The 25346-nt window shown below is 42.4% G+C and overlaps 1 protein-coding gene across 2 annotated transcripts in view; it reads right to left on the bottom strand.

Moving 5' to 3' along the window:
• PRICKLE4 (prickle planar cell polarity protein 4) overlaps nucleotides 1-6563 on the bottom strand; it is a 33977-nt gene extending 27414 nt beyond the window's left edge. The window contains exon 1 of one of the 2 annotated variants that reach the window (XM_073615928.1): nucleotides 6264-6563. In XM_073615928.1, coding sequence (XP_073472029.1) covers nucleotides 6264-6312 — 49 coding nt within the window. In that variant the 5' untranslated portion in view covers nucleotides 6313-6563. The remainder of the gene's footprint in view (nucleotides 1-6263) is intronic. The other variant, XM_073615929.1, reaches the window with a different exon arrangement.
• Between the last annotated feature and the right edge of the window lie 18783 nt (nucleotides 6564-25346).

Here is a 25346-nt window from a genome sequence, read left to right as displayed (position 1 = left end):
TATCGCAGTCACGATAAATTAAAAAAAAAAAAAAAAAAAAAAAAAATCACAGATCGCCGCCATTACTAGTAAAAAAAATATATTAATAAAAATGCTATAAATCTATTCCCTATTTTGTGGAGGCTATAACTTTTGCGCAAACCAATCAATATACGCTTATTGCGATTTTTTATACCAAAAGTATGTAGAAGAATACATATCGGCCTAAACAGAGGAAAACATTTGTTTTTAAAAAAATCGAAAAAAATGAGAACAATTTCATTTGGGTACAGTGTTGCGTCATCGCGCAATTGTCATTCAAAGTGTGACAGCGCTGAAAGCTGAAAAATGGCCTGGGCAGGAAGGGGGTGAAAGTGCCCTGTATTGAGGTGGTTAAAGTGTTACTAAACCCAAGACCCTGCATTTACTATATCTGGTCTCCCACAGTACACAGAACATGGAAATTAATTTTAGTAAATTTAAACTGCTAAATACCTTTTCTCATTATCAGGTAGAGCAGTCTTGTGGCTTCTAGCAGTGTCCAGCCAAGCACTAGTTAAAGCTTGTAAGAGGAGTTTTCTGACTGTCCTATGAAACTGCAAGACCCCTGATTCTGTCTGGACAGTGCTTGACTGGCCCTGTGCTGATCACATGTACTCTCCCAGGAAAAAAAAAAAAAAAAAAACTCTCTAGCAATACACACTAAATTGAGCATGTGCAGCCTGACTACATAGGCTCTGTGTTATCGGGAAATTATCAGGGGACAGTGGAAGGAGGGGAGGATCAGATCAGAGAAGACAGGATCAAACAGCCTTTTTTACACAATACGGAGGACTAACCCCTATAGATTCCATAGTAAGCATAACAATCATGCTTTACTGCACATACGGACTGATTTTATTATTGTGGGTTTAGTAACACTTTAGGTCCTGAGAGTTTAAAGCACAAACGTAGTGTACTATGTGCTGATATTCATGAGCTGCGAACTGGGTGCTGAAGGTTTGAACATATATTTGGAACTAAGTGCTGAGAGATATCTTATCTGATTATGCACATAGGCTGAGGACAGGGCACTAAGGAGTTATTTCTTTCATTTTGGGGAGAGGTTACAGAAAGATTGATGCACATACACTGCAGATAATTCACTTTGTTTTGTTTGTTTTTAACCACTTCAGCCCCAGAAGGATTTGCCCCTTAATGACCAGGCCATTTTTTGCGATACGGCACTGCGTCGCTTTAACTGACAATTGCGCAGTCATGTGACGTTGTACCAAAAAATAAAAATAAATAAATCGCAATAGGCGTATATTGATTGGTTTGCGCAAAAGTTATAGCGTCTACAAAAAATAGGGGATAGATTTATGGCATTTTTATTATTTTTACTAGTAATGTCGGTGATCTGTGATTTTTAGCGGGACTGCGACATTGCGGCAGACAGATCGGACACTTTTTTGGGACCAGTGACATTTATACAGTGATTAGTGCTATAAATAGCCCCTGGCTACTGTGTAAATATCACTGGCAGGGAAGGGGTTAACACTAGGGGGCGATCAAGGAGTTAAATGTGTTTCCTAGGTGTGATCTAACTGTAGGGGGGACGGGCTTACTGGAACATGACAGAGATCACTGTTCCTGATCACTGGGAACAGTACATCCCTGTCAAGTCACCTGTCAGAACGGGGAATCCCCTTGTTTACAAAAGGCAGTTCCCTGTTCTGCCTCTGTAATAGGCGATCATGGGTCGCCGGCGGACAGAGTCCACCCAACCTGCGGGCACACTCCCGCAGCATGCAGCGGCCGATATCATACCCGCACGAGCCGCTTTACTGCTATGACGCTTTGTGCAGGAGAACCGACTGCTGTATAACGACAGCGGCTGGTTGGCAAGAGGTTAAAGAGTCATGTAGTCAATACTAAATGGTCATATAAAGAAAACCATTAAAACCTTAAACTGGAACTTTTGGCAAACTTTTCTGGAGAAGCCATCATTGATGCCATCAGTAAAGCCTTAAAGTAGAACTTCATTTTCGATAGAGCAAGGAAGAACCACTGTCAGCTTTTTTTCACCATGTTTCCCATTGCAGCGATTTTCCTTCACTTTCTGTCCCATAGCCAAATAGGAAGAAGTGAGAGGAAATCCCTACAAATTAAGGGAATTCCTTGGGGACCCTCAGGTCACCAGAACTAGTGTCGCCATTAGAAGATTTCTTCTCCATTTGTCTGTGGATAACCCTAAATTTGGTATTTTCTTTTACTTTCAATGATAACAGTAAACTGGAAAATAGAAAGGGTGAATCTCCTTAAAGAGGTTGTAATAAGGCTTACCTATAGGTACGGTAAATATCTCCTAAACGTGCGCAGTTCACACCCTCTCCAAACTGCTCTCCCCTGCATATTCTGGAGATTAATTACCGCAGTTTCTGTGGTCACTATGCCATTTAACCTCTAATGATGCAGTTTCTTTATGCACCTCCTTTTATGCAGCCACCAAGTAGGAATACTTGCCCCACAGAGGGTTCGGTCACTGTCATGCTAGACTATCTTTCACAGTCTCTTAGACTGGGCACAGCATGCAGCATTATCCCCTAGAACCCTACCCAATTTTTGTTTTGTATACATTCCCATTTCCAGCTGTCTTCTCCTTTATTTCTCTTCTTACTTGGCGCGAAGAGTCCTTTCTAAAAATGGGCATCCTTACTCCTGTAACTGAATGGTGCTGCTGTAATAACATGTAGGCACCATTCAATGCAGCCGTACTAAAGCCCAGGGGAGCATGATGAAATCACAATCAGACCAAGCAGCAGGCTCTTGATGCTCTGGGCTCACAGAAAGTGATCTCCAGCATAATTCAACCCAGAAGACTAAAGGTCAGCAATGGCAAGGCTCCAGGTTTCTCTCAGGATAGGTTTCATTTAACATTCACAAAAGTAAGCCAATACCAGTACTGTGATTTTAAACCTAAACAAGTAATATTCTGATAGTTTGTAAATTAGGTGGAAAAAAGTAATCAGGACTGGAGGTTGTTACTTTCTGTATAATTGATATGCAACATAAATTGATAAATTTTCCTTGAAATTGAAACATATATATCATTGTTTGTTAACAGAATGGTGATTACATGAGCAAAATGCAATCTAGTACTTATATAGACAGTCACCTAGCTGTTACCAGTACCCAAGTATCTAAAGATTTTTATTTTTTTGCTCAACCTGCAGACTAAACAATAGAAATCTACAAATTTCTCTATCCACGATAAACAGCACGGATGGACAAATCTCCCAATGGAGACTATTGTATTTTCACAGCCAGACCCAAAATTCTCAAACAGTGCCTGCAACTGACTAGATGCAGGTGCAGTGCGTCTGACAATTTTCTGCCTTGCTCCTTTGATTTTTCATTTGAAGTTTATTGGCCTGGAGGGTGATGACAGGGCCAACTGTGGAGCAAATTTTGGCCGGTTCATCATAAATACTGATGAGCTTAGTCGTGTTCAGACTAGGATCCAAACCCATGTGTACGAGCCCATTAGGAAGCTGTCAATTCTACAGACCAATCACCTGTGGCAAGTGGCCTGTAAATGCGTGACAAGGGGCATGTCCCGGCCGCAAATTATTGCCTTGTACAGTGAGGGCTTCTTGGCAGGCTCGCACACATAGGTTTGGACTCTAGTCTGAACATGCCCTAGCTTATCACTGATCACTAGGGATGGGCTCAGGCATGTTGGATTCTAGTACAAACCCACTTGAGAGATTCCATCAGAAAGCTGTCACTGTACTCGATCAATCACAAGTGGCCAAGGCATTCCCTGCTTCACAGTTGCACATATACATATCCCTTGTATACATGCACCTGTGGGGGGCGCAGGTAATGTCTTAGCCTTAATAATTGGCCCACTAAAGGTTCCATAGTTACATAGTAGGTGAGGCTGAAAAAAGACACAAGTCCATCAAGTCCAACCTATGTGTGTGATTATGAACTATTATGAATTATGAAAGGTGACAGCTTCCAAGTGGGATCACTCAGGTGGGTTCGGACTAGAATCCGAACACGCTTTAGCTCATCCCTACTGATCAGGAACCAGATGAAATTCGCTCTGTATATGGCCATCTAGTCTTAAGCTGGCCATAGATGGACTAGAACCATCTGAATGTCGATCCATGTGTGGCCGCTCCTGCTTAACAGAAATCGTTCTAACGACGGACTTCCTGTAAACGGGCTTGTTGGAAGAGCTCTAAATCAGCAGCCATTGAGCTACAGACTGATCAGTGTATTCTGGCAGCAGAGGAGCCCCACTGTCGTAATACAATGACACAGCGGGGAGGATTCCTCCATCCACCTTGATTGTGTGGATGGGGGATTCAGTTCATTCATTTTTTTGTTCAGTTGCCCCAGTGGCTAATCAAAAAAAAGTAATCTAATATCAGCCCTATGTGGCCTAAGCCACATAGTACACACGGGCCGAATGACGGGCGCTCAACATTCAGCCACACACAGTAAGAGCTGTGAAAATGTGGAATAGACTCCCGCCAGAGGGGGTTCTGGCCAGCTCAGTAGATTGCTTTAAGAAAGGCCTGGATACTTTCCTAAATGTACATAATATAACTGGGTAATAACATTTATAGGTAAAGTTGATCCAGGGGAAATCCGATTGCCTCTTGGGGGATCAGGAAGGAATTTTTTCCCCTGCTGTAGCAAATTGGAGCATGCTCTGCTGGGGTTTTTTGCCTTCCTCTGGATCAACTGAGGGTATAAAATTGGGTATATTGGATTGTACAATATTTTTTATTTTATTTATTTATTGTTTTTAAGGTTGAACTGGATGGACTTGTGTCTTTTTTCAACCTAACTATGTAGCCCATGTGTACTGGAATCGGTCCGACTCCAGAACGGATATGACCGAAAAGGTCTGCCGATTGGCTCCCGATCAATGCTCTCAGTCAATGGCTGTACTAACGTTCTATAGTTAGTACAGTGGCTCCTCCTGAGCTGTCAGTTTTTTTTGTTCAGCCTGCTGGGTTGAACGAAAAGAAAAAAAAAAAAACCTGTTTTCGCAAAAATTAGCACTACCCCGAAAATAAAACCTAGCGTGATTTTCGGGGAGAGCTTCAATATAAGCCCTACCCTGAAAATAGGCCCTAGTAAAGTCCTTGTAAAAATATAGAATCCGTTTTGAAAAAAAAGATTATATAATGTCCAGTGTGTTCCCTTTTGTAACTTTATTGTGGAAAATACCTTAGTTACAGCATGACCTGCTGGAGATCTTCCCCTCTCCTCCCAGCCGACATCAGTGGCCCCTCCCTCTACAGAGCTCGGAGCGGGGCTGACATCAGCGGAGATCTTGGCCTTTCCCTAAGCAGTGCTCGGAGAGGGGAAGAAGAGCAACCAGCAGATCACGTGAGCGCCCAGCGGCGCTGTAAATAAGGTATTTTCAACAATGATGTTACAAAAAAAAAAAAAAAAAAAAAAAAAAAGGGAAGGAGACTCGCTGGATATTATATAATCTTTCTACAAAACAGATTATATATTTTTACAATAACGTTTTAAGGTTTATTTTTGGGATTAAAGATGTCATAATGATGACTTCTGAGCTGACGGGGGAGAGAAGACAGGAGTCACAGATAAGACATCCCCTGAAAAATAAGCCCAAGTGTGTTTTTTGTAGCCAAAATTAATATAAGACCTGGTCTTATTTTCCGGCAAACACGGTACAATAGGCTTAGAGCTCTTTTCAGTTCTATCTAAAATGCACAATCTTATCAACTAGCGATAAAATTAAAATTACACACAGCTACATCAACAATAAAGTAAGCTTTGAAGGTCATATGACTCAACATATACATTTATAAAAAAAAACATGAACACACGGATAGGATCATTATTTTAACATGCAATAGTATTTTTAAAGCTTGTTGAAAATAATTCACATTTAGAAAAAAAAAAAAAAAAAGGGAAGGATCCTTATCCTGATATCTTAGCTTTGTTAATTGCGCCTATAGAGAAAATAAAGTAGCATTTTACAATGTTATAAAGAATCTATTGGGGGTTATTGTTTAATGGTGCAAGATGTAGGTTTACATTCAAAGTGCAGCACCCTAATGCAACAAAAAAAAAGATTTTGGTTTGCTACATTCAAATCACAAATGGTTACCGAACAAAGCACACATTATATTCCAACATCGACAAGAAATAAATGACATACTATGAAACAAAATTAATTTTTCAGTTACGTCATTTAGCTGCCTGTATTTCCAGTTATACAGCTGTAAAATTCAGTACGACTTTACCTTGAAGGTTCCTGAAGCTGAAATACCTGCCACTTCCTGGTTCTGCCATTTGTCCAGACTCAAGGGTTGTCAGTGGTCTGGCTTTGACGTCCTGCTGTTTATCCACATAATAATGGCTGATTAGGAGTTACTGACCTGCTTCTTGAACTGCAGACAGGAGTTGGCACAGGCCAATAGCAGTGCTGTCTGGTCACCTTTGAAAGCTGGAGTGTAGACAGCTAAAAAACAGGATCTGTGAAGAGAGCAGGAACTTGGCTTTACCTCTCTGACCCCTCCCCTCCAGGTTTTGTACTTCCCAACAGCCAATGGGAGCTGAGCACTGGAACCCAGCTGAGCTGCTCTAATCACTGGCTTTCCACTAGGCTGCTTTCCTGTCTCACACTCACTTTCCCAGGCTTTGTCTGCTTTGTCTCTTTTACACTTTGTGCGTGACACCCACGTCCCACTTCGGAATTTGTAAATACCTGAAGTGTGCTTTCTGTAAACGGCTGGGCTATTTTTATTTATTTTTTTTTTGTAAGTGTTTATGAATACCAAACGTCTAACCATTTATAGTTATGACTAGACAACAATGGAACTAAAATTAAAATAGTAACAGAAAACAAAAACAGTTTGAGACACTGCGTCACACGTCAGCGTGACTGAGTTATTTCCACAGACATGAGTCTTCATGCACTACTGCCGTAACCGTATTAGAGAAGGAGATTTCCTTTCCATTGGCCCAGGTAAATAATGGCTTATGCACACAGGCGCTTTTTGGCATACAGCATAATCATGGGGTGTATTTTGGTATTAAGATGTAGAGCCAAGTACAGCCCCATACACACACCAGTGGAACCTTGGATTACAAACATAATCCGTTCCAGGAGAATGCTTGTAATCCAAAGCACTCGCATATCAAAGCGAGTTTCCCCGATAGAAGTCAATGGAAACGAAGATAATTCGTTCCGCATTGACATCTATTACATCAACACCGCATGTGGCCAGAGGTGGGGGGCGCCGGAAAGCCTCGGAAATACTCAGGGACAGCTCGGCTGACCTCTGAAAGTGATTCCGAGTATTTCCGAACAGCTTCGAACCGTTCCAAGTGTCCCCGGCACCCCTGCACCTCTGGCCAAATGTAGTACTGCACACACTATTAGCTTGAATTCTGCTCATTTTGCGAGACAACACTCGCAAACCGAGTCAGAATTTAAAAAAAAAAAAGTTGCTCTTCTTTCAAAACGCTCATTAACTGCGTTACTCGTAAACCAAGGTTCCACTGTATTAGGTTTTCTGCAGATTTTTGTCTTCAGATTGACCAAAACCATGTAGTGCAAGGGCCTGCCTGATTGCATACAAAATTTAAATTCTTAAGGTTTGACCTCATATTATATGGTTTTGGTAAATCTGAAGACAAAATTCTGCAGAAAATCTAATAGTGTGTATGGGGCTTAAGGCTTGGTTCCTACAGGATTTGTTTTAATGGGCTGCTCTATGTGCAAGAAATGCAGAAAAGAAGACGCAGACTGTTTTCCAAAAACACTGCGGCACCATGCGGTTTGGCGAGCATGAAAGTGCAGCGTGTTTGCAGATGTGTGTGGGTACGATTAACAAATAATGGACATTTGTTAAATGGCAACATGTCTCTGTATGTGTCGGGAAAGCAATTTTGCATGCATTTCAGACAGGCAAAGGTCTGAACCTAGGCTATTGGTTGGCTGTATGAGGCTGTATGCTGATCTATGCTCCAACTTGTGTAAACTCAGGCATGCTTAAAGCTAGGGTTGTGGTGCACTTTTCATTTGTACGAGCTCAAATCCCACTGCAAAAGGTATCGGTTTCAGGTATCAGAGCATTTTCACGAGTAGTACTCATGTAAATGCTTTGTATTGGCACCAATATCAGTATCGGTGCAACCCGACTCAAAGCCATAAGTCCCTGAATGTGTCTAGGGTTGTACACCCCTACACGGTAAATCTCAGTGTTTAGGCATACTTTACAGTACATTTTGCTGGACATATTTTCAAGGGATTTATTGACAGGCGCAAAAATTATCAGAGATAAAATTTCTGCAAACATGCCTTAGAAAATGTTTTCAAGTGCCTCCTAATTCTCGCTTAATGGCTATATTGAGCAGTATTGGGCTATATTGGCCAGAGCCCCACATCACAAACAGTGTACAGAGTGGTGATCTATGATGAAAGCAGCAGCCTGATCCATCTGAGCAAGTGCGCTGTCAACAGGACTGAGCAGTGAGCGGGGAGCTGCAGGATGCATCCTACTCTGCATAGCTGTGTTTTATGCCTGTGCTAATTGTATCTTTGTAAGTGCGGTTACATTTTTAATAAAAAAGGGATACATTTAGTATACAGAGAGCACGATTTCTTTTTTCGTTCTTGTATCCTTTTATGGCCGGATGTTCACTGTGAAATTGAGCAAGTGAGAGAGAAAAACCAGGGTACCAGTGCATAGCTGATCACGGCTTTAAAGGGAACAGATGCATTATGTCCTTTTATGAGTTAGGTTTTAAATTAAGGTGAGAACGCATCTATAACCTTTTAGATGGTGGTGGAGAGCACGCACATTGGGATTCATATTTGGGAACTGGAGAAAGTGCAGAGAAGGGCAACCAAACTGATAAGAGGCATGGAGATGCTCAGCTATGAGGAAAGATTAGAGGAACTGAATTTATTCACTCTTGAGAAGGGGGGTTAAGGGGGGATATGATCAACATGTACAAATACATAAGTGGTCCATATAGTGAACTTGGTGTTGAGTTATTCACTTTAAGGTCATCACAGAGGACAAGGGGGCACTCTTTACGTTTAGAGGAAAAAAGATTTAATCTCCAAATACGTAAAGGTTTCTTCACAGTAAGAGCTGTGAAAATGTGGAATAGACTCAATAAAAGGGGTGGTTCTGGCAAGCTCAGTAGATTGCTGTAAAAAAGACCTGGATTATTTCTTAAATGTACATAATATACAGTATCTCACAAAAGTGAGTACACCCCTCACATTTTTGTAAATATTTTATTATATCTTTTCATGGGACAACACTGAAGAAATGACACTTTGCTACAATGTAAAGTAGTGAGTGTACAGCTTGTATAACAGTGAAAATTTGCTGTCCCCTCAAAATAACTCAACACACAGCCATTAATGTTTAAACCACTGGCAACAAAAGTGAGTACACCCCTAAGTGAAAATGTCCAAATTGGGCCCAATTAGCCATTTTTCCTCACGGTGTCATGTGACTCGTTAGTGTTACAAGTTCTCAGGTGTGAATGGGGAGCTGGGGTTTTCACCTTCCTCTGGATCAACTGTGGATATAGGATTGTATGATTTTTTTTAAATTATTGGTTGAACTAGATGGACTTGTGTCCTTTTTCAACCTGACTAACTATGTACTTTGGGAATGAGAATCATTACACATTTTTTTAGGATTTTTTCACATATATATTGAGCACAACTTTGTAAAGCTATCATTGTGGAGATTAAGTTATTATTAGTGTTTTAATTATTCCTAAATGTGGTTACTGATTTTGGGTCTTGGTGCAGCACATCGGGTGATAAATTTATATTGAGCAAGGTCCCAACCAGTAACACGAATAACTGTAAAGCTGGCCATCCAGGGGGCTGAAAAAAAAAAAAAAACTAATAAATTCCTCCATCCACACAAATGAGGTGGATAGAGGAACTCTGCCGCACCCCACTTTGGGACATTGTATTCTGACAGTGGCACCTCTTATTGTCAGAATACATTGATCAGCGGCTGCAACATGCCCCTTTCACAGAAGTCAATTAAACAATTAACTTGTGTTGAGCAGGGGAGCCCACGCACTGATCGAAATTTAGCTGGTTCCTGCTGAACCAGTGGAATTTACTAGTGTGTGTGGCTAGCTTTACACTTCCAGAGCATGTCACACAAGCAAACTTGACAGTTCACAGATCCATTTCTCCCAAGTGTGCACTTGTCTTTACATTGCATAAAATCAGACAATTCCTTGACGCACAATTTTTTGGTGAATGTAAATGCAGCTAAACTTGAATGTGTCCAGACACTGCTAAATGTCTAGTGTGAATTCAGCCATTGTATACACTTCCAGAAGGAAAGAAATTGGCTCCAAAAGCATCTGGATGCATGCATTTGGAGGTTTGTGCATGAAGAACGTCAAGAGATACATTTCAATAAGCGCTTTTTGGCCTCATCCAAGTGGATGCTTAGCATCTACTGTGTGCTGGAGCTAAAAAAAAAAATTCTGTTCCTGGGGTGCCTCTCCCCAAACTGGCTAGTTTGGGGGGGGAAAAAAAAAATCACTGTATGCTCAGATCAGTATACCCTTTCGAATAGATTTGAGTGGCTGGAAGCAATAAGTAGACCCAGGGAAAACCTCTAATGCCGCGTACACACGACCGGTTTTGCCATCGGAATAAACTCCGAAGGTTTCTCCGACAGAACTCAGACGGAATTCCGCTCAAGCGGTCTTGCATACACACGGTAAGTCCGACCATCCAGAACGCGGTGACGTACAACACGTATGACGGGACTAGAAAAAAGAAGTAGCCAATAGCTTCCGTCTCGTACTTGCTTCAGAGCATGCATCATTTTTGGTCCATCGGAACAGCATACAGAGGAGCGGTTTTCCCAATAGGAATTGGTTCCGTTGGAAATATTTAGAACATGTTCCATTTCTAGGTCTGTCAGAATTTAAAAGAAAAGTCGGATGAGGCATACACACGATCGGAATAGACTATGAAAAGCTTCTGTTGGACTTTTTCTGTCGGACATTCTGCTCGTGTGTACGCGGCTTTAAGCTATGTTCACACCGTAGCTGCTTCGCATTAGTGGTAAAATTAGCCGCGCTTTTTGGCTGCTAGGGGGACGATTTTAACCCCCGCTAGCGGCCGAAGAAAGAGTTAAAAGTGCCCGCGTTTCTCTGCCCATTCAATTGATTTCAATGGCAGGGTGTTTTTGGAGTGGTGTATACACCACTCCCAAACTACCCCAAGGATGCTGCTTGCAGGACTTTTCAGAACATCCTACAAGCGCACCGCCCCAGTGTGAATAGTAACACTGAAATTAATGGGGAGACGGTTTTCAGGCAATAGTTAAAAGCTATTTCTAGTGCTACAATGTTCGAAAACCGCCTCAGCCCGGGTTCACACCTATGCGAATTAGATGTGCGTTTCCGCACATCTAATTCGCATAGCAGGAGAATGTGACTGGCTCCCTATGGAGCCGGTTCACATATCTCCGGGGCGGCTGCGGAGCGCACTGCACAAAAACGCTGTGCGTCTTTGGCTGCGTTTCAGGGCCGAATTCAGGCATTGAATCGGCCCTGATTCGTCCCTGAAACGTGGAACAGGGACGCACAGCGCTCCTGTGCGATCCGCAGCCCGTTGTGGTGTGGACCCGGGCTCAGTGTTAAAGCAGCCTTGTTGTATACTAAGCATTGGTCCAAAATCAAAAATGCAGTAGATAACGTAGAACACTATACATAGTAGGTAAGGTTGAATAAAGACAACAGTACAGCTCATAATCATTTCCCATATCCCTGTATATTGTGTTCTTTAAGATGCACGTCCAAGAGTCTTTTAAAAATATCAATACTCCCCGCAGATACCACCACTTGTGGAAGAGAGTTCCACATTCTTACTGCCTGACAGAGATAAAACCCCCTGCGCAGCTTAACCAGTTGCCACCCGCCCAGCCGTTGAATGACGGCAGGGCGGCTCTTGTTCTGGGACGCCGTCATATGACCCCGATCTCTGTAAAGAGACGCGCCTGCAGCTCTTTAACCATGTGATCGGCTGTATCCAAATCACAGCCTGTCACATGTAAACACGGAGATTCCGGTAATCGGCGCTCCTCGCCTCACACTGACAGAGTGTGTGGCGAGGAGAGCCGATCAGCGGCATCTCCACACAGAGGGACATGTACACATGTAATCAGGGCACTGATCATCAGTGCCCTGATTACAATATAGCACCAACAGTGTCACCAATCAGTGCCCACCATTGCCAGCAATTAGTGCCCACCAGTGGCAGCAGTGCCCACCACTGCCCACAAGTGGCACCAATCAGTGCCCATTAGTAATGCCAGTCAGTGCTGGCTATCAATGCTCATCAGTGGCACCCATCAATGCTCATAAGTGCCGCATATCCGTGCCCACCAGTGCTGCATATCAGTGCCCATAAGTGCGGCATATTAGTGCCTCCTCATCAGTGCCACCTAATCAGTGCCGCCTCATCAGTGCCCATCGTTGAAGGAGAAAACTTACTTAGGTTACAAAATTTACTAACAAAGTACAAAAAAAATTTTTTCTTTCAAAATTTTTGGTCTTTTTTTTTTAGTAAAAAATAAAAAACCCAGCAGTGATTAAATACCACCAAAACAAAGCTCTATTCGTGTGAAGAAAATGATAAAAAATGTGTTTGGGTACAGTGTAGAATGACCGCACAATTGTCATTCAAAGTGCGACAGCACTGAAAGCTGAAAAATGGCCTGGGCAGGAAGGGGGTCTAAGTGCCCTGTAGGCAAGTGGTTAAAGGTTAAACCACTTCTCCAATCTCATTGTGTGGCCCCATGTCCTATCACACCCCAAGATTAAATAGCTTTTTTCCTTTTCAGAGATCACCATTCAGATATTTGTAAATAAATATCATGTCCCCTCTCAAGTGTCTTTTCTCCAGCGAAAATAGATTTAGTGCTTGTAGTCGCACCTCATATTTGAGGTCTTCTAGTCCCCATTAATTTAGTTGCCCTTCTTTAGACTCTCTCCAGCTCATCCTTTCTGAGGACTGGTGACCAGAACTGGATGGAATACTCCAGATGTAGCTGGACCAGAGTTTTATAAAGTGGCAGAATTATAGTTTTATCTCTGGAGTATATCCCCTTTTTTATGCATGCTCATATTCTGCCGGCTTTGGTAGCTGCAGCTCGACACTGCATGCTATTGCACAGTCTATCTTCCACTAGGACCCCCAGATCTTTCTCCAACCTTGACCCCCTAGAGGTTCTCCCCCCAGTGAGTAGTTTGCGTTTATGTTCTAGGACCCAAGGGCATTATTTTAAATTTCTCCACATTAAACTTAATTTGCCATGTAGTTGCCCAGTCCATTATTTTGTTCAGGTCTTTCTGTAAAATTTCTATATCCTGCTGTGAAGGTATTGCCCTGCTTTTTTGTATCGTCCGCAAAAACTGAGATTGAGTGATGTATCCCATCCTCTATATCATTTATGAAAATAATTGGTCCCAAGATAGAATCTTATCACTCCAGACCAGTTTGAGTACATATTATTCATCACTACCCTTTGGACGCGCCCCTGTAACCAGTTTTCTATCCAAGAACAAACCTTATGGTCCATGCCTGCAGACCTCAGCTTGTAGATTAAACGTTTATAGGGAAGTGTATCGAATGCTTTTATCTAGATGGCAGCTCACTTCCTAGTAGAATGTTAACAGATTGGTCTGGCAAGAACGATCCTTCATATACCCATGTTGATTACTACTAACGATATGGTTTTCATCATCAAATTCTTGGATATAGTCCCTTATCCCCTCAAATAATTTACCTACTATTGATGTTAGGCTGACCGACCTATAGTTCCCCGGAATAAGTCTATGCCCTTTCTTAAATATTGGTACCACATTGGCTTTTCTCCAATCAGCTGGTACAATTCCTGTCCATAAAGATTAGGAACAATGGTCTAGCTATAACCCGACTAAGTTCTTTGAGGACTCTCATGTGTAAGCCATCTGGTCCTTGACTCTGGCTTCTGTTATCCACAAGGATATATCATGTGATGTGTTACTAACATTACAGTCGTGATCAGTACACCCCTCCTTTTCCTGTGAAAAACTGAGAAGAAAGCACTTAGTACAGTTGCCTTCTATGTATCATTTGTAACCATCCTCCCATCATTGTCTTATGTGGGCAATGTGCTCTGATTTTGCTTTTTGACTGTTAATATACAGTATCTAAAGAATTCTTTGGGATTTTTTTTACTCTCCTCTGCCATGTATCTCTTGTAGCTTTTTTAGCCGCCGATTCTGTTCTTAAACTTTTTATAGCATTCCTTGTAGTGTTGGAATGCTGCCAATGCCCCCTACGCTTTATATATTTTTTAAAGGCCATTTTTTTTTGTGTATTTTGCGAATTTTTACATTACGGTTTAGCCACCCAGGTTTAACCTTTGCTCTTCTATATTTATTTCCCATTGGAATGCACCATGTGATACCTTTGTTTAATATGTTCCTAAAACATTCTCCTTTTTCCCTCTGTGTTCAATGTTCCTAGGATTTGGTCCCAATTGATGTCAGGTAGTATTGAGCACAGTTCAGAAAAGTTGGCACTTTTAAAATTTAGAGTTCTTGTGCTACATGCCTCCTTTTTCTCTGATTTAAGCTAAATATGATCATCCTGTGATCACTAGATCCCAAGTTATCCTGTACTGCCACTTCTGAGATCAGACTTGGATCGTTCCTAATTAGTACATCTAGCAAGGCATTCTTTCTAGTTGGAGAATCCACCAATTGAGACATGAAGTTGTCCTGCAAGACATTCATGAAAGGACGGGCCTTTAACCACTTTACCCCTGGAAGGATTTACCTTCTTCCTGACCAAGCCCTTTTTTGCGATTGTGCAACATTATACCCAAACAAAATTGATGTCCTTTTTTTCCCACAAATAGAGCTTTCTTTTGGTGATATTTGATCACCTCTGCGGTTTTTATTTTTTGCTCTATAAACAAAAAGAGCGTCAATTTTGAAAAAAAAGCAATATTTTTAAATTTTTGCTATAATAAATATCCCCCCCCAAAAAAAACCCCAAAAATGTCTTCCTCAGTTTAGGCCGATATGTATTCTTCTACATATTTTTGGGGAAAAAAAAAAAAATCGCAATAAGCGGATATTGATTGGTTTGCGCAAAAGTTATCGTGTCTACAAAATAGGGGATAGATTTGTGGCATTTTTATTATAATTTTTTTTTTTTATCAGTAATGGCAGCGATCTGCAATTTTTTTTATTGTGATTGCGACATTGCGGTGGACAGATCCGAGTTGCAGCCGATGACAAAGTGACGTACGGGTACATGGTTTTACGCACCCGTGCCATCCTGACGGCGTATATCGGCGTGAGCTGGTTGGCAAGTGGATAAAGAGTGAGCTGTCCCCTCTGCCCAGTCAATATCAGGATAATAAAAGTCCCCCCATTATGATGACATTTCCCTGCCTCAGTGCCCTTTCTAACTGTGATAGGAAGTCCAGCTCCTCCTCCTCCTCCCTTAGGTTGGGGGGCCTGCAACATACCCCCACTTTCAATGTCCCTCTTACTTCTTCTCTTTGGAGTTCTACCCACACGGATTCCACCTCTCCACTTGTCCCATTCACAATGTCGCTCCTCCCTACCACCCTTACATCGCTTTTGATATATAGACACACCCCTCCTCCTCCTCTACCTTCCCTGTCCTTCCGATACAAGGAATACCCCTGAATATTTGCCAGCCAGTCGTGTGAGCTGTCAAACCAAGTTTCTGTTATTCCCACAAAGTCTAAGTCCTCCTCGTGTAATAGCAGCTCCAGTTCCTCCATTTTGTAAGCCAGGCTCCTGGCATTTGTGTATACTCCTCTCAGTGTTGTATGGGTGCATATTAATTTCTCCTTAAGTTTTCTCATGCTTTGTTTTTGATTTGACCACTCATTTACCCCTGGATTAGACGTTCTGGCTATATTATCACTACTGGCTCCACCATTACCCTCTGCCCTTTGCTCACTGCTGACTGTCACTTCCTTAGAACCCCCCAACACTTGGTTTAAAAGCCCCTCCAACTTTGTGGCTATCTTTCTTCCCAATAAAGCTGCACCATCCCCATTAAGGTGCAGCCCATCCTTACTAAAGAGCCGGTAACCAAATGAGACGTCAGCCCAGTTCTCCAGGAACCCGAAGCCCTCTACACCATAGCCCTCTACCACCCTTTCATACACCAGTTCCTTAGCAACTTGTTCAGTTCCCCAAGTTCCTGCTGCCCCTCTGCTGCGGCTTGAGGCACAGGTACTATTTCAGAGAAAACCACCTTGGAGGTCCTTCTCTTCAATCTATTCCCTAGGTCCTTGAAATAATTTTTTAGGACTCTCCACCTTCCTCTCACTTTGTCATTGGTACCATGACAGCTGGGTCCTCCCCAGCCCCACCCAACAATCTGTCCACCCACCCTGTGATGTGCCGAACCCAAGCGCCCAGCAAACATACTGTTCGGTGAACACGGTCTTTATGACAGATTGCCCTCTCTGTCCTCCTAATAACTGAGTCCCCTACTACCAGTACCTGTCTAATCTTTCCTGCATCTCTGCCCCCATCCCTACCGGAGCTGTCACTCCCCTGGCAGCTAGGGGTGGGTGCCTGCTCCAGCACTGCCACCCCTGAGCTTATATCCCCAGCATCATGCAACTTGGCATATTTGTTGGGGTGTACCAATTCAGGACTGGCCTCCCTAGTGCTCTTTCCTTTACCCCTCCTTCTAGCTGTCACCCAGCTACCTACTTCTGGCTCCTGTGCCTCCATGTCTCCAACCTCCTCTACACTGGCCCTCGCCAGCACCTGCTGGGTAATGTCCAAACTCCTTTCCAGGTTGTTGCCACCTTGTTTTCTAGATCCAGGATCTTGGCTTCCAGAGAAACAACTAGCTGACATCTCGCACAGCAGCATTTGCCTGCAATTGGTTCATCAAAGAATGCATACATGGAGCAGAATGTGCACCGAGTGGCATCACCAATCCTGTTGGACATTTTTACCCTCTATTCTAATGGGGATAATAATTAAAGACTTTCTATTGGTACTCTACTCTCCCCTGGCGCTATAGGTACTCCAATTACCTCACAGCCCCTCTCAGCACTCTCCACCACTCTACCCACTCCACATCACTGCTCCCAGGAGCCCCAGACACTCAAGGTACTCCCAGGTGCTAAAGTTACTCCAGTTCATTCCAGCTATTCTCAGTTCTCCCAGAACTCTCAGTACTTCCAGTTACTAAAGGTACTCCCAAGTCCTAGGAGGTGATCCCAGGCACCAAAGCACTCCCAGGTACAGTACATTTCATATAGAAAAAGTGCTTGGTTATACCTGGCATATTTAAATGTGTATCCATGGTGTCAAAATGTAAAATCATATTCTGAATATATAATCTGAATGATCCTAAAGTTTGCAAACTTTGTGAAGATCCCCATAAACTTACTTCCTTGAATTCTGTGACACTATTCATTTTGACCTGTGAGTAGGCACTGCTGTGTCACACACTTAACAGGAATCTGCTTGCAGGCAGCAAGGTGCCATGGGATATGTAGTCCTTAGAGATTGAAAGTAAACTGCAGTGAAGAAGCTGCAAAGCATGCAGCGAATCCAAGAAGTTGTGGAAGGAGAGGTTCAGCAGGCAGGCAGAACTCACAACATGAAAAGGAGATTTTCAAGAAAGCTTATATTCAATTGCCAAATATAACTGTTGTTTGTATTGTTTTTACAATGCTAATGTGTAAAAGAAAGTGTATGCTGTGACCACAGAACTCATTTAACAGTGGTATGTTATATACCATGGATGCGCACAAACTGGCTACAATCTGACTATACAATCTCCTTTAGGTTTACAATTTTTTTATATCGCAAAGTCATACTTAATTGGGTATAAATTGAATAGATTGTTCAGCTAGGCCCTCAAACTGCAAAGTTGTCCGAAAATCTAAAGGCGTCAGAATGTAACATGTGGCCAACTTTACTTTTGCATCATTAATTTAGAACAAAGAGTAATCAGTCAAAACGGTCCAATCAAGTTTACAAAAAAAAAAAAAAAAAACTATCAATTGAGACTTGGTACTACTGATAAGGCAACAGACAAAAAAAAAAAAAAAGGAAAAGGAAAAAGGTAGTATGCTTTGTTCACATTTTTACATGGTTTCCCCTTCCTAAGCATTTATGAAAAAATATATAGATAAGATTCATACATTCATACTACGCTTATTGAAACAAACATATGCATTTTTTACATAGGGTGCTTACTTAATGAAAACAAGACTGTTACGGATACCTGGGAACCCTGGATTACTTTCAGAAATTCCCAATCATACCAAGATCTCAAGTCGACATCGAAATAACCCCTAACTGGTGTGCCTTCACCCCTGCTTTTAAAGCTTAACTTAAATTCAAACCCAATTGTGATACATTTAAGGGTAGTGAGCCCTACAAGCTGGAGAGGGTAGTTGCTGAAGACCTCACCCCCTCTCCTAATTTGCACTCCCCCCTATTTTCTCCCCCCCCCTTTTTTTTTTTTCTTTTTTCCCTTCTTCCCTTTCCCCCTTTGCTTGCTTCCCCCCACATAATCTTTTGCTCCATTGACATTCTCTTCTCCTTTCCTATATCGCCCTTTGAGAATGTACACTCCTAAGCAACATAGTTACATCAGATTGTTTACTCATAGTTTGGAAATACAGTTATTTTTTTTCACTATAGCTCTTTGTGTGTAATTACATATGCAGATGTGCATTACCTATACAGGATCACCGTGCTATGCTGTATGCTGTTTATGTCATGATTGTATTTGACTTTCCTTTTTTTTTTTTTTTTTTCAATAAAATCTTTATGCAACAAAAAAAAGAAAACAAGACTGAATCATCCTTCCTTGTAGTAATGTTTTCCTTTCCAGAAAGTGAGCAGTCACTACTTTAAAGATCGTCTTTGGTTTTGATTAATGTGCCAGCCTGCCGGTTCCTATTAGCTTTAGTTAAGTATTTGTCCTCTCTTTGCTTTAACCTGTTGTACCATGTTCAACAGAGCAGAACATTCACATCACTACAGTGCACTGACCCCTCTCATTCTGCAATAACAGGTCACTAGTTATCCTATTTTGGAATTATGGGTCACTGCATTAATTGGAAAGAAATTCCTCATAAATTATTTAAATAATACATGCACTTTTTTGGCCCCATCCTCTGACCTAACAGATGCATACTTACCGAGATCCGACACCGATGGACTCCAATTGTTTACATCTAGTGCTGCAATTCCTCCCTCTACGGCCACTCCTCAGCAGTAGTACATCAGTGAAGCCTATGGGGCTCATCCCCCAGCTGGGGGACAGAGGTATACAAGCCTTAGAGAAGTCTATGGTTCTCTAATGTGCAGGTGTGGCGAGCGAGAGAGAGTGAGCGAGGACCTGCAGTGCTGGAGGTAAACAATCTCCAGAGGCTGCGGCCACAACAACATGTGAGCCCATCATTACAATGTAAGGTAAACAAACAACACAGGGAATATAAAACTACATGAAATATCTAGTTAAAACAATAAAAATTTGAAAGTGTAAAATGCCTTTAACCACTTGACCTCTGGAAGATTTTCCCCCCTTCATGACCAGGCCATTTTTTGCGATATGGCACTGCGTTACTTTAACTGACAATTGCGCGGTCATGCAACGCTGTACCCAAATGAAATTTGTGTTGTCTCTTGTAGTCTGCCTTTGCTGTGAGAAGTTTTCTGTTAGCCATGCGTCTCTCCTATGCACTCCGAATCCAATTGAAACAGCGATCGCTGTCCACGCATGTGCGCTGCGGCCGGCAAAAGTTAGGCAACGGGGGACGCTGCCGGGGTTGGGGCCGCCGATGTCATGGAAACGTATGATGTCCGAAGACCCCGCCCACTGAGGCAGATTGCGTCCATTCAAAAAAACAAGGGAAGTGAAGGAAAGTGAAAGGTGTTAGTGCATAGAGAGAAATGAAGCCATCAGATCGGGAGTGCATACAGGGAAAGGAGAAAAAGAAGGAAAAAACAGGTAGAAGAGAAAAAGGTAGACCAAGGAGTAATGCAGGACACATGAAAATGTAAATAAAGATGAAATAGGGGCAAAAAAGGAGATATGAAAGGGGGGGGGGGGGGCAGAGAGAGAAGAGAAGGGTGTGCTGGCAAACGTTTTCCTTGTGACTTCTGAACCAGTTCCCAGCTGGCTGTTGCTGTAGCACCCAATCCCTTGAGAGCTTTTTACAGGAACGTGTGCGATGGGAATACGGAGTACTATTTGTGATTGGATTCCGCATCTTGCACCCCTGACGGCTCCCCTACTTAGAGGGTCCTCTCCATTCGATCGTGCCCATACACAGTGGGACACGACATCCACTCAATGGATTATCTTGCCAAATATACAGATGGAATCTGATGAAGCCGCCTCCCAATCCGATAGGAGATTCGGCAATATATACAGCCAGGAGGAGATCGACACAATCCTCTTTCCTAAAGATGAAGGTAAAGCATTTGTTATCGACACCGCTACTGATCTTTTTCGCTAAATCAAACGATTAAGAAAGAGACAACTTGACCTGGAATTACATGGCCAGACACTATCCGAATATTACAGAACAAAGAAGATACCATTTGGATTCTGTATCAAAAATCAGCCCACGATTGGCTGCCATAAACATGAGTTCTGTGAACGTTGTGTGCAGTGGCTACTCAGAACTTCCTCAACTTTATGCTGATGTCATGGTTATGCAATAGAGTTTGTCAGCTTACCTGTCTCCATGTGTCCATCTCTAGAGACCAGCTGACCCTCACCTGACTGCTTTTATAATCTCTCCTCTAGCATGGCTCCACCCCAGCTCCTATCAGGGAACCCTATATTAACCTGTGCACTGCAAGCCAGCAGTGCTGATCAACCATTGTGTGTTAGCTTTCGTGTGTACTTGCTGTGTTTCCTACGTCTGATTCCAGTTACCGACTTTGGCCTGTTCTCGACTTTCCCTGTCTGCTTGTGACCCTGACCTTTGGCTTATTCCTTACTTTCCTTGTTGTTCCAGCCTGCTGCCTCCTTCCTCTTCTCCTGTAATCTACCGTGAGTATGAGCTGTGAGACCCTGGGGGCCGCGACCTGGAGCCAGACTGCAGCCAGACTCCATCCAGTAGACCTGCTTCCTGAACCTCCCAGGGTTCAATCCGCAGCAGTCAGTCCTAGGGTCCACTACCTAGCGGTGCACTTCCGACTCCTACAGAGTGCATATGTCACCTAGCCTCAAGGTGACCTGACAGCTGATCGTCATTGAAGAGGTTAAAGTCCAATTGTGTCAAGTTAATAGGGAGCCAACTACATTGGAACTGTCAATCCAGGATAAAGATAAACAACCCGAGATAATACAAAAAAAAAAAAAACCCAACAGTGAGATCGTAACATACACAGCAAGACAAAAACAAGCCAAACGCGACAAATTTTAACCGATAAATCAGGACCATCAGGAGGGAAGGGTATCTCCCTGGACCAAGGTGTAGATTCTACACACATCTAGCTGGAAAACTGTTTAGAAACGACCGTTTCTTGTGACATCTTGTGACATCTGTTTTCAATCCTTTTTTATTAATTTTATAAACAAATTATACAAATACACATACATTCACATATTTTGCGACTATAACTATGCATGTTATCCTGTATCCTTGTCAAAGAACTATAAATTCTATTGCTTAAATCCATCCTCCTCATCTATATCTTTTCCCTTATCCTTTACACCGGGCCGTATTTTATCTTTTAATCCATTCATCCACACAAAATACCATATGACACAATCACTCCAAAAAAAAAAAAAAAAAAAAATTAAATCTATCTAATCTTCCGCTCTCCAGGGTGATGTATTCCTTATCCTAAATATTGCATCATATCTGTTGAGGACCGGAATTCCTCCCATTGTTGCCATATTGTCTTGTGACATCTGATAGCGATCATCCTACAGAGAACCCATCAACTGATAGCAACTCTGGGACAACAGGAGGCGCTGAAGCCCAAATCACCAGAATTCAGGGTCCCCATTTTCCGGTTCCTTGAGGAGACGACGATCCAGGAGGGGCATCAAGAGGCCATGAAACCCAAGTGCCACGTGGCACCCACCGGGGCACAAAGCGTGCCCAGTGATCAATTTATCGTCTAGACCTATGGCGAATGGCGAGTTACGACTCTTATCAAAGGGCCTTTCCTTCTGCCCTACAGCCAGATTTGAGAATTTTGATTTTGAGGTCGTTATGTTTAAATTTGAAAGAACGTTGAAAATCAAACAACATTTCCACACTGTACCCAAAATAATACCTACCAGACCAGTGACACCATTTAAACGTAAATTTTTTCCATCTGGACAATTCCACTCTATTGATTTATATGAACAATCAAACACAACGTGCGTAACAATGTCTCCAATAAAACATACATCAATTTAAGTCCGGACGAGTTAATTGCACTAAGAACACTTAAAGTGATTGTAAGGGTTCGTTTTCTTTTTTTACCAAACATATCATGCTTACCTCCATTGTGCAGCTCGTTTTGCACGGAGTGGCCCAGAACCTGCTCTTCTGGGGTCCCCCGGCGTCTCTCGTGGCTCCTCCCCACATCAGATAACCCCCTAGGAGAAGCGCTCTCCCGGGGGCATTACCTTGGGGGCGCGCTCTCGAGTTCAGCATTTAACGTCCATAGCCGCCGAATGCAGGACACGGCCCTGCCCCCCGCGTCATTGGCTTTGATTGACAGCAGCGGAAGCCAATGGCTGCGCTGCTATCAATCTATCCAATCAAGAGCCGAGAACCCCGGGCAGAGAGACAGCGCGTCCCCGTGGGTCAAGTTCCAGGGCTCAGGTAAGTAAAATGGGCGGGCTGGGAGGCCGGTCACTGCTGGGTGTTTTTGTGGGTTTACAACCCCTTTAAGGAAGACAAACGCATCATCATAAAACCTGCTGATAAAGGCGGTGCTATAGTGGTCATGGACTGTGTGGACTATAAGGAGGGCATGACTGCCATGCTGTCAGACACTGCAAGTTGCATTGTACTTAAACAGAACCCCTACCAAGCATCAAAAATGCATTGATTAACATTGGGAGATTGAACGGCTGGCTATCTGACAGCACTGCAGAATTTCTATATAATGAACACCCTCGCTGTTCTGCCATCTATGGCTTACCTAAAATCCACAAAAGGTATCCATAGGTTGGACTTGATGGACTTGTGTCTTTTTTCAACCTCACCTACTATCTAACTATATGTGTAACCATGTAACTATGTATCAACCCTCTGAAATTCAGACCCATTGTGTCTGGCACAGGGTCGATAGACACTTCTTGACTGATACAGAATTGACACAAATACCAAAAGAGTTTCTTATCGAATGTCTTGACCTAGTACTTACAAATAACTATTTTTCATTCGAGGGTAATGCACAGATTCGAGGCACAGCCATAGAGAGCTCTGTCTTTTGCAAATCTCTTTGTAGATTTACTTTAGGAACATCATATTTATCTTTCAGATGCCTTCACTAACCACATCAAATGTTGGTTTAGGTACAGAGATTACATTTTCCTTATCTGGTCATAGGAGGACATCCGCTTCTTTGACTTTGTTGACTTTCTGAACAGTCTTCACGGGGGGGGGGGGGGGGGGGGGGGGGTTGTGTTTACGCTGGAAATCTCACCATGTAACATTTCTTTTCTGAATGTAATGATTATCAACTCTCAAGGCTCCCTGGTTGCTTTCCTCTTTACAAAACCCACTGATAGAAACACACTCTTGCACTATCGTGCACACCCCAAACATCTTCTCAATAGCCTGCCAATATCTCAGTTCTTGAGAGTGTTACATATTTGTTTCAATAAAGACAACAAACTACAACAACTCAATAAGATGTATGATAAGTTTCTGGAAAGGGGGTACCCTGCAAAAGTACTTGACTGTGCATTAACCAGGTCTTTGACCACTTGTACTAAGCCAGCTGGGCCCTTAGATCACCCACTGTTCATCCATACATTTAACCGTGAGTCTGACCATATCAGAAAAGCCGTAACACAAAACCTACATATTTTACAAGCTGACAACGCATTGACTTATGGCCTTAAAACTGAGCCTCTAATCGCTCATAGACGCAACAAAACGCTACGTGATTTTCTCGTACAAGCCGACCCCAGACATAAGTACGCTAGAACCATACCCAAAAATTTCCCAGAAGACAGGCTGTCACAAATGCCACAATTGCAATGTGTGCAATTCCCTTAAATGTGGGGAACACTTCACGCACCCACATAAAAGGGTAACCATTATCGCATTAAGGAGTACCTGAACTGCAACACCGACCACTGTGTTTACATTCTTAAATGCCCATGTGCACTCACCTGTGGGGGCAAGACAAATGGTCCTTTCAAAGGAGGTTTCAAAAGCACAGGAGTGACATTAGACTCGCCGTATCTAAAACAGAGGAAGACACGCAGACAGATCTGAACAAACCAGTGGCAGTGCATTTCGTCAAGTACAAACACCAAGTGCACGAACTGAGGGGTATGGTCATTGAACATGTCCAACAACCTGTCAGAGGCCGTGATCATGACCGACTGTTGCTTCAACGTGAAGCTTACTGAATTCATACCCTGGGCATGGTCCACCCTGGAGGACTCAACGCTAACATGTCATTTACATGCTTTTTAAATGAAAGATAACCAATCTGTAATTTTTTTGGCTTGAACTATGATCAAACTAGTCTACTTTGACCATGGAGTTTTTTTTCCCCTTTTTTCCTTTCCTTTTTTGCTTTGGCCAGGGTTACCACTTGATGATGAATTTATTACAAATGATGATGGGATTGATCTTAAATACTGCGATTTTAACTGTACCTTCCCCTGTATATATTGAACCTGGATTACCATTGATTAGGTCCTTCTGCACCCAGGCTTTGTTCTTTCCATTTTTTACCTATAATATTTTTGGTTTTCCCATTTTCCGTTTTTTCCCCCTTTTTGTATGTTTTTTTTATTTTTCGTTTTCTTCTATTATTCTATTTTTATATTTTATTTATTATTTATTTTTTCTTGCTTAGGTAATTTCCTCACTTGTTTTTTCAGTTTATTTTCCAACATTTTTCTCAGTTGCACCTCTTCCTCTTAAATTTGCCTCCTTCTCCCACTCATTTCTTCTTTTCCTATTCTCATTTCTCTATCTTTATCCTTTTTTATTTTTCGATCATTGCATTTTTTTCTCTTATATTTTCTCTTTTCCTTTTTCTCTCTATTTATACATCCCCCCTATCTGTTCATCCCCCCCCTTTCATATCTC

The sequence above is a fragment of the Aquarana catesbeiana genome, linkage group LG02, assembly GCF_042186555.1.
Source record: "Aquarana catesbeiana isolate 2022-GZ linkage group LG02, ASM4218655v1, whole genome shotgun sequence".
Lineage (NCBI taxonomy): Eukaryota > Metazoa > Chordata > Amphibia > Anura > Ranidae > Aquarana > Aquarana catesbeiana.
This window is presented reverse-complemented; position numbering and strand designations above follow the sequence as displayed.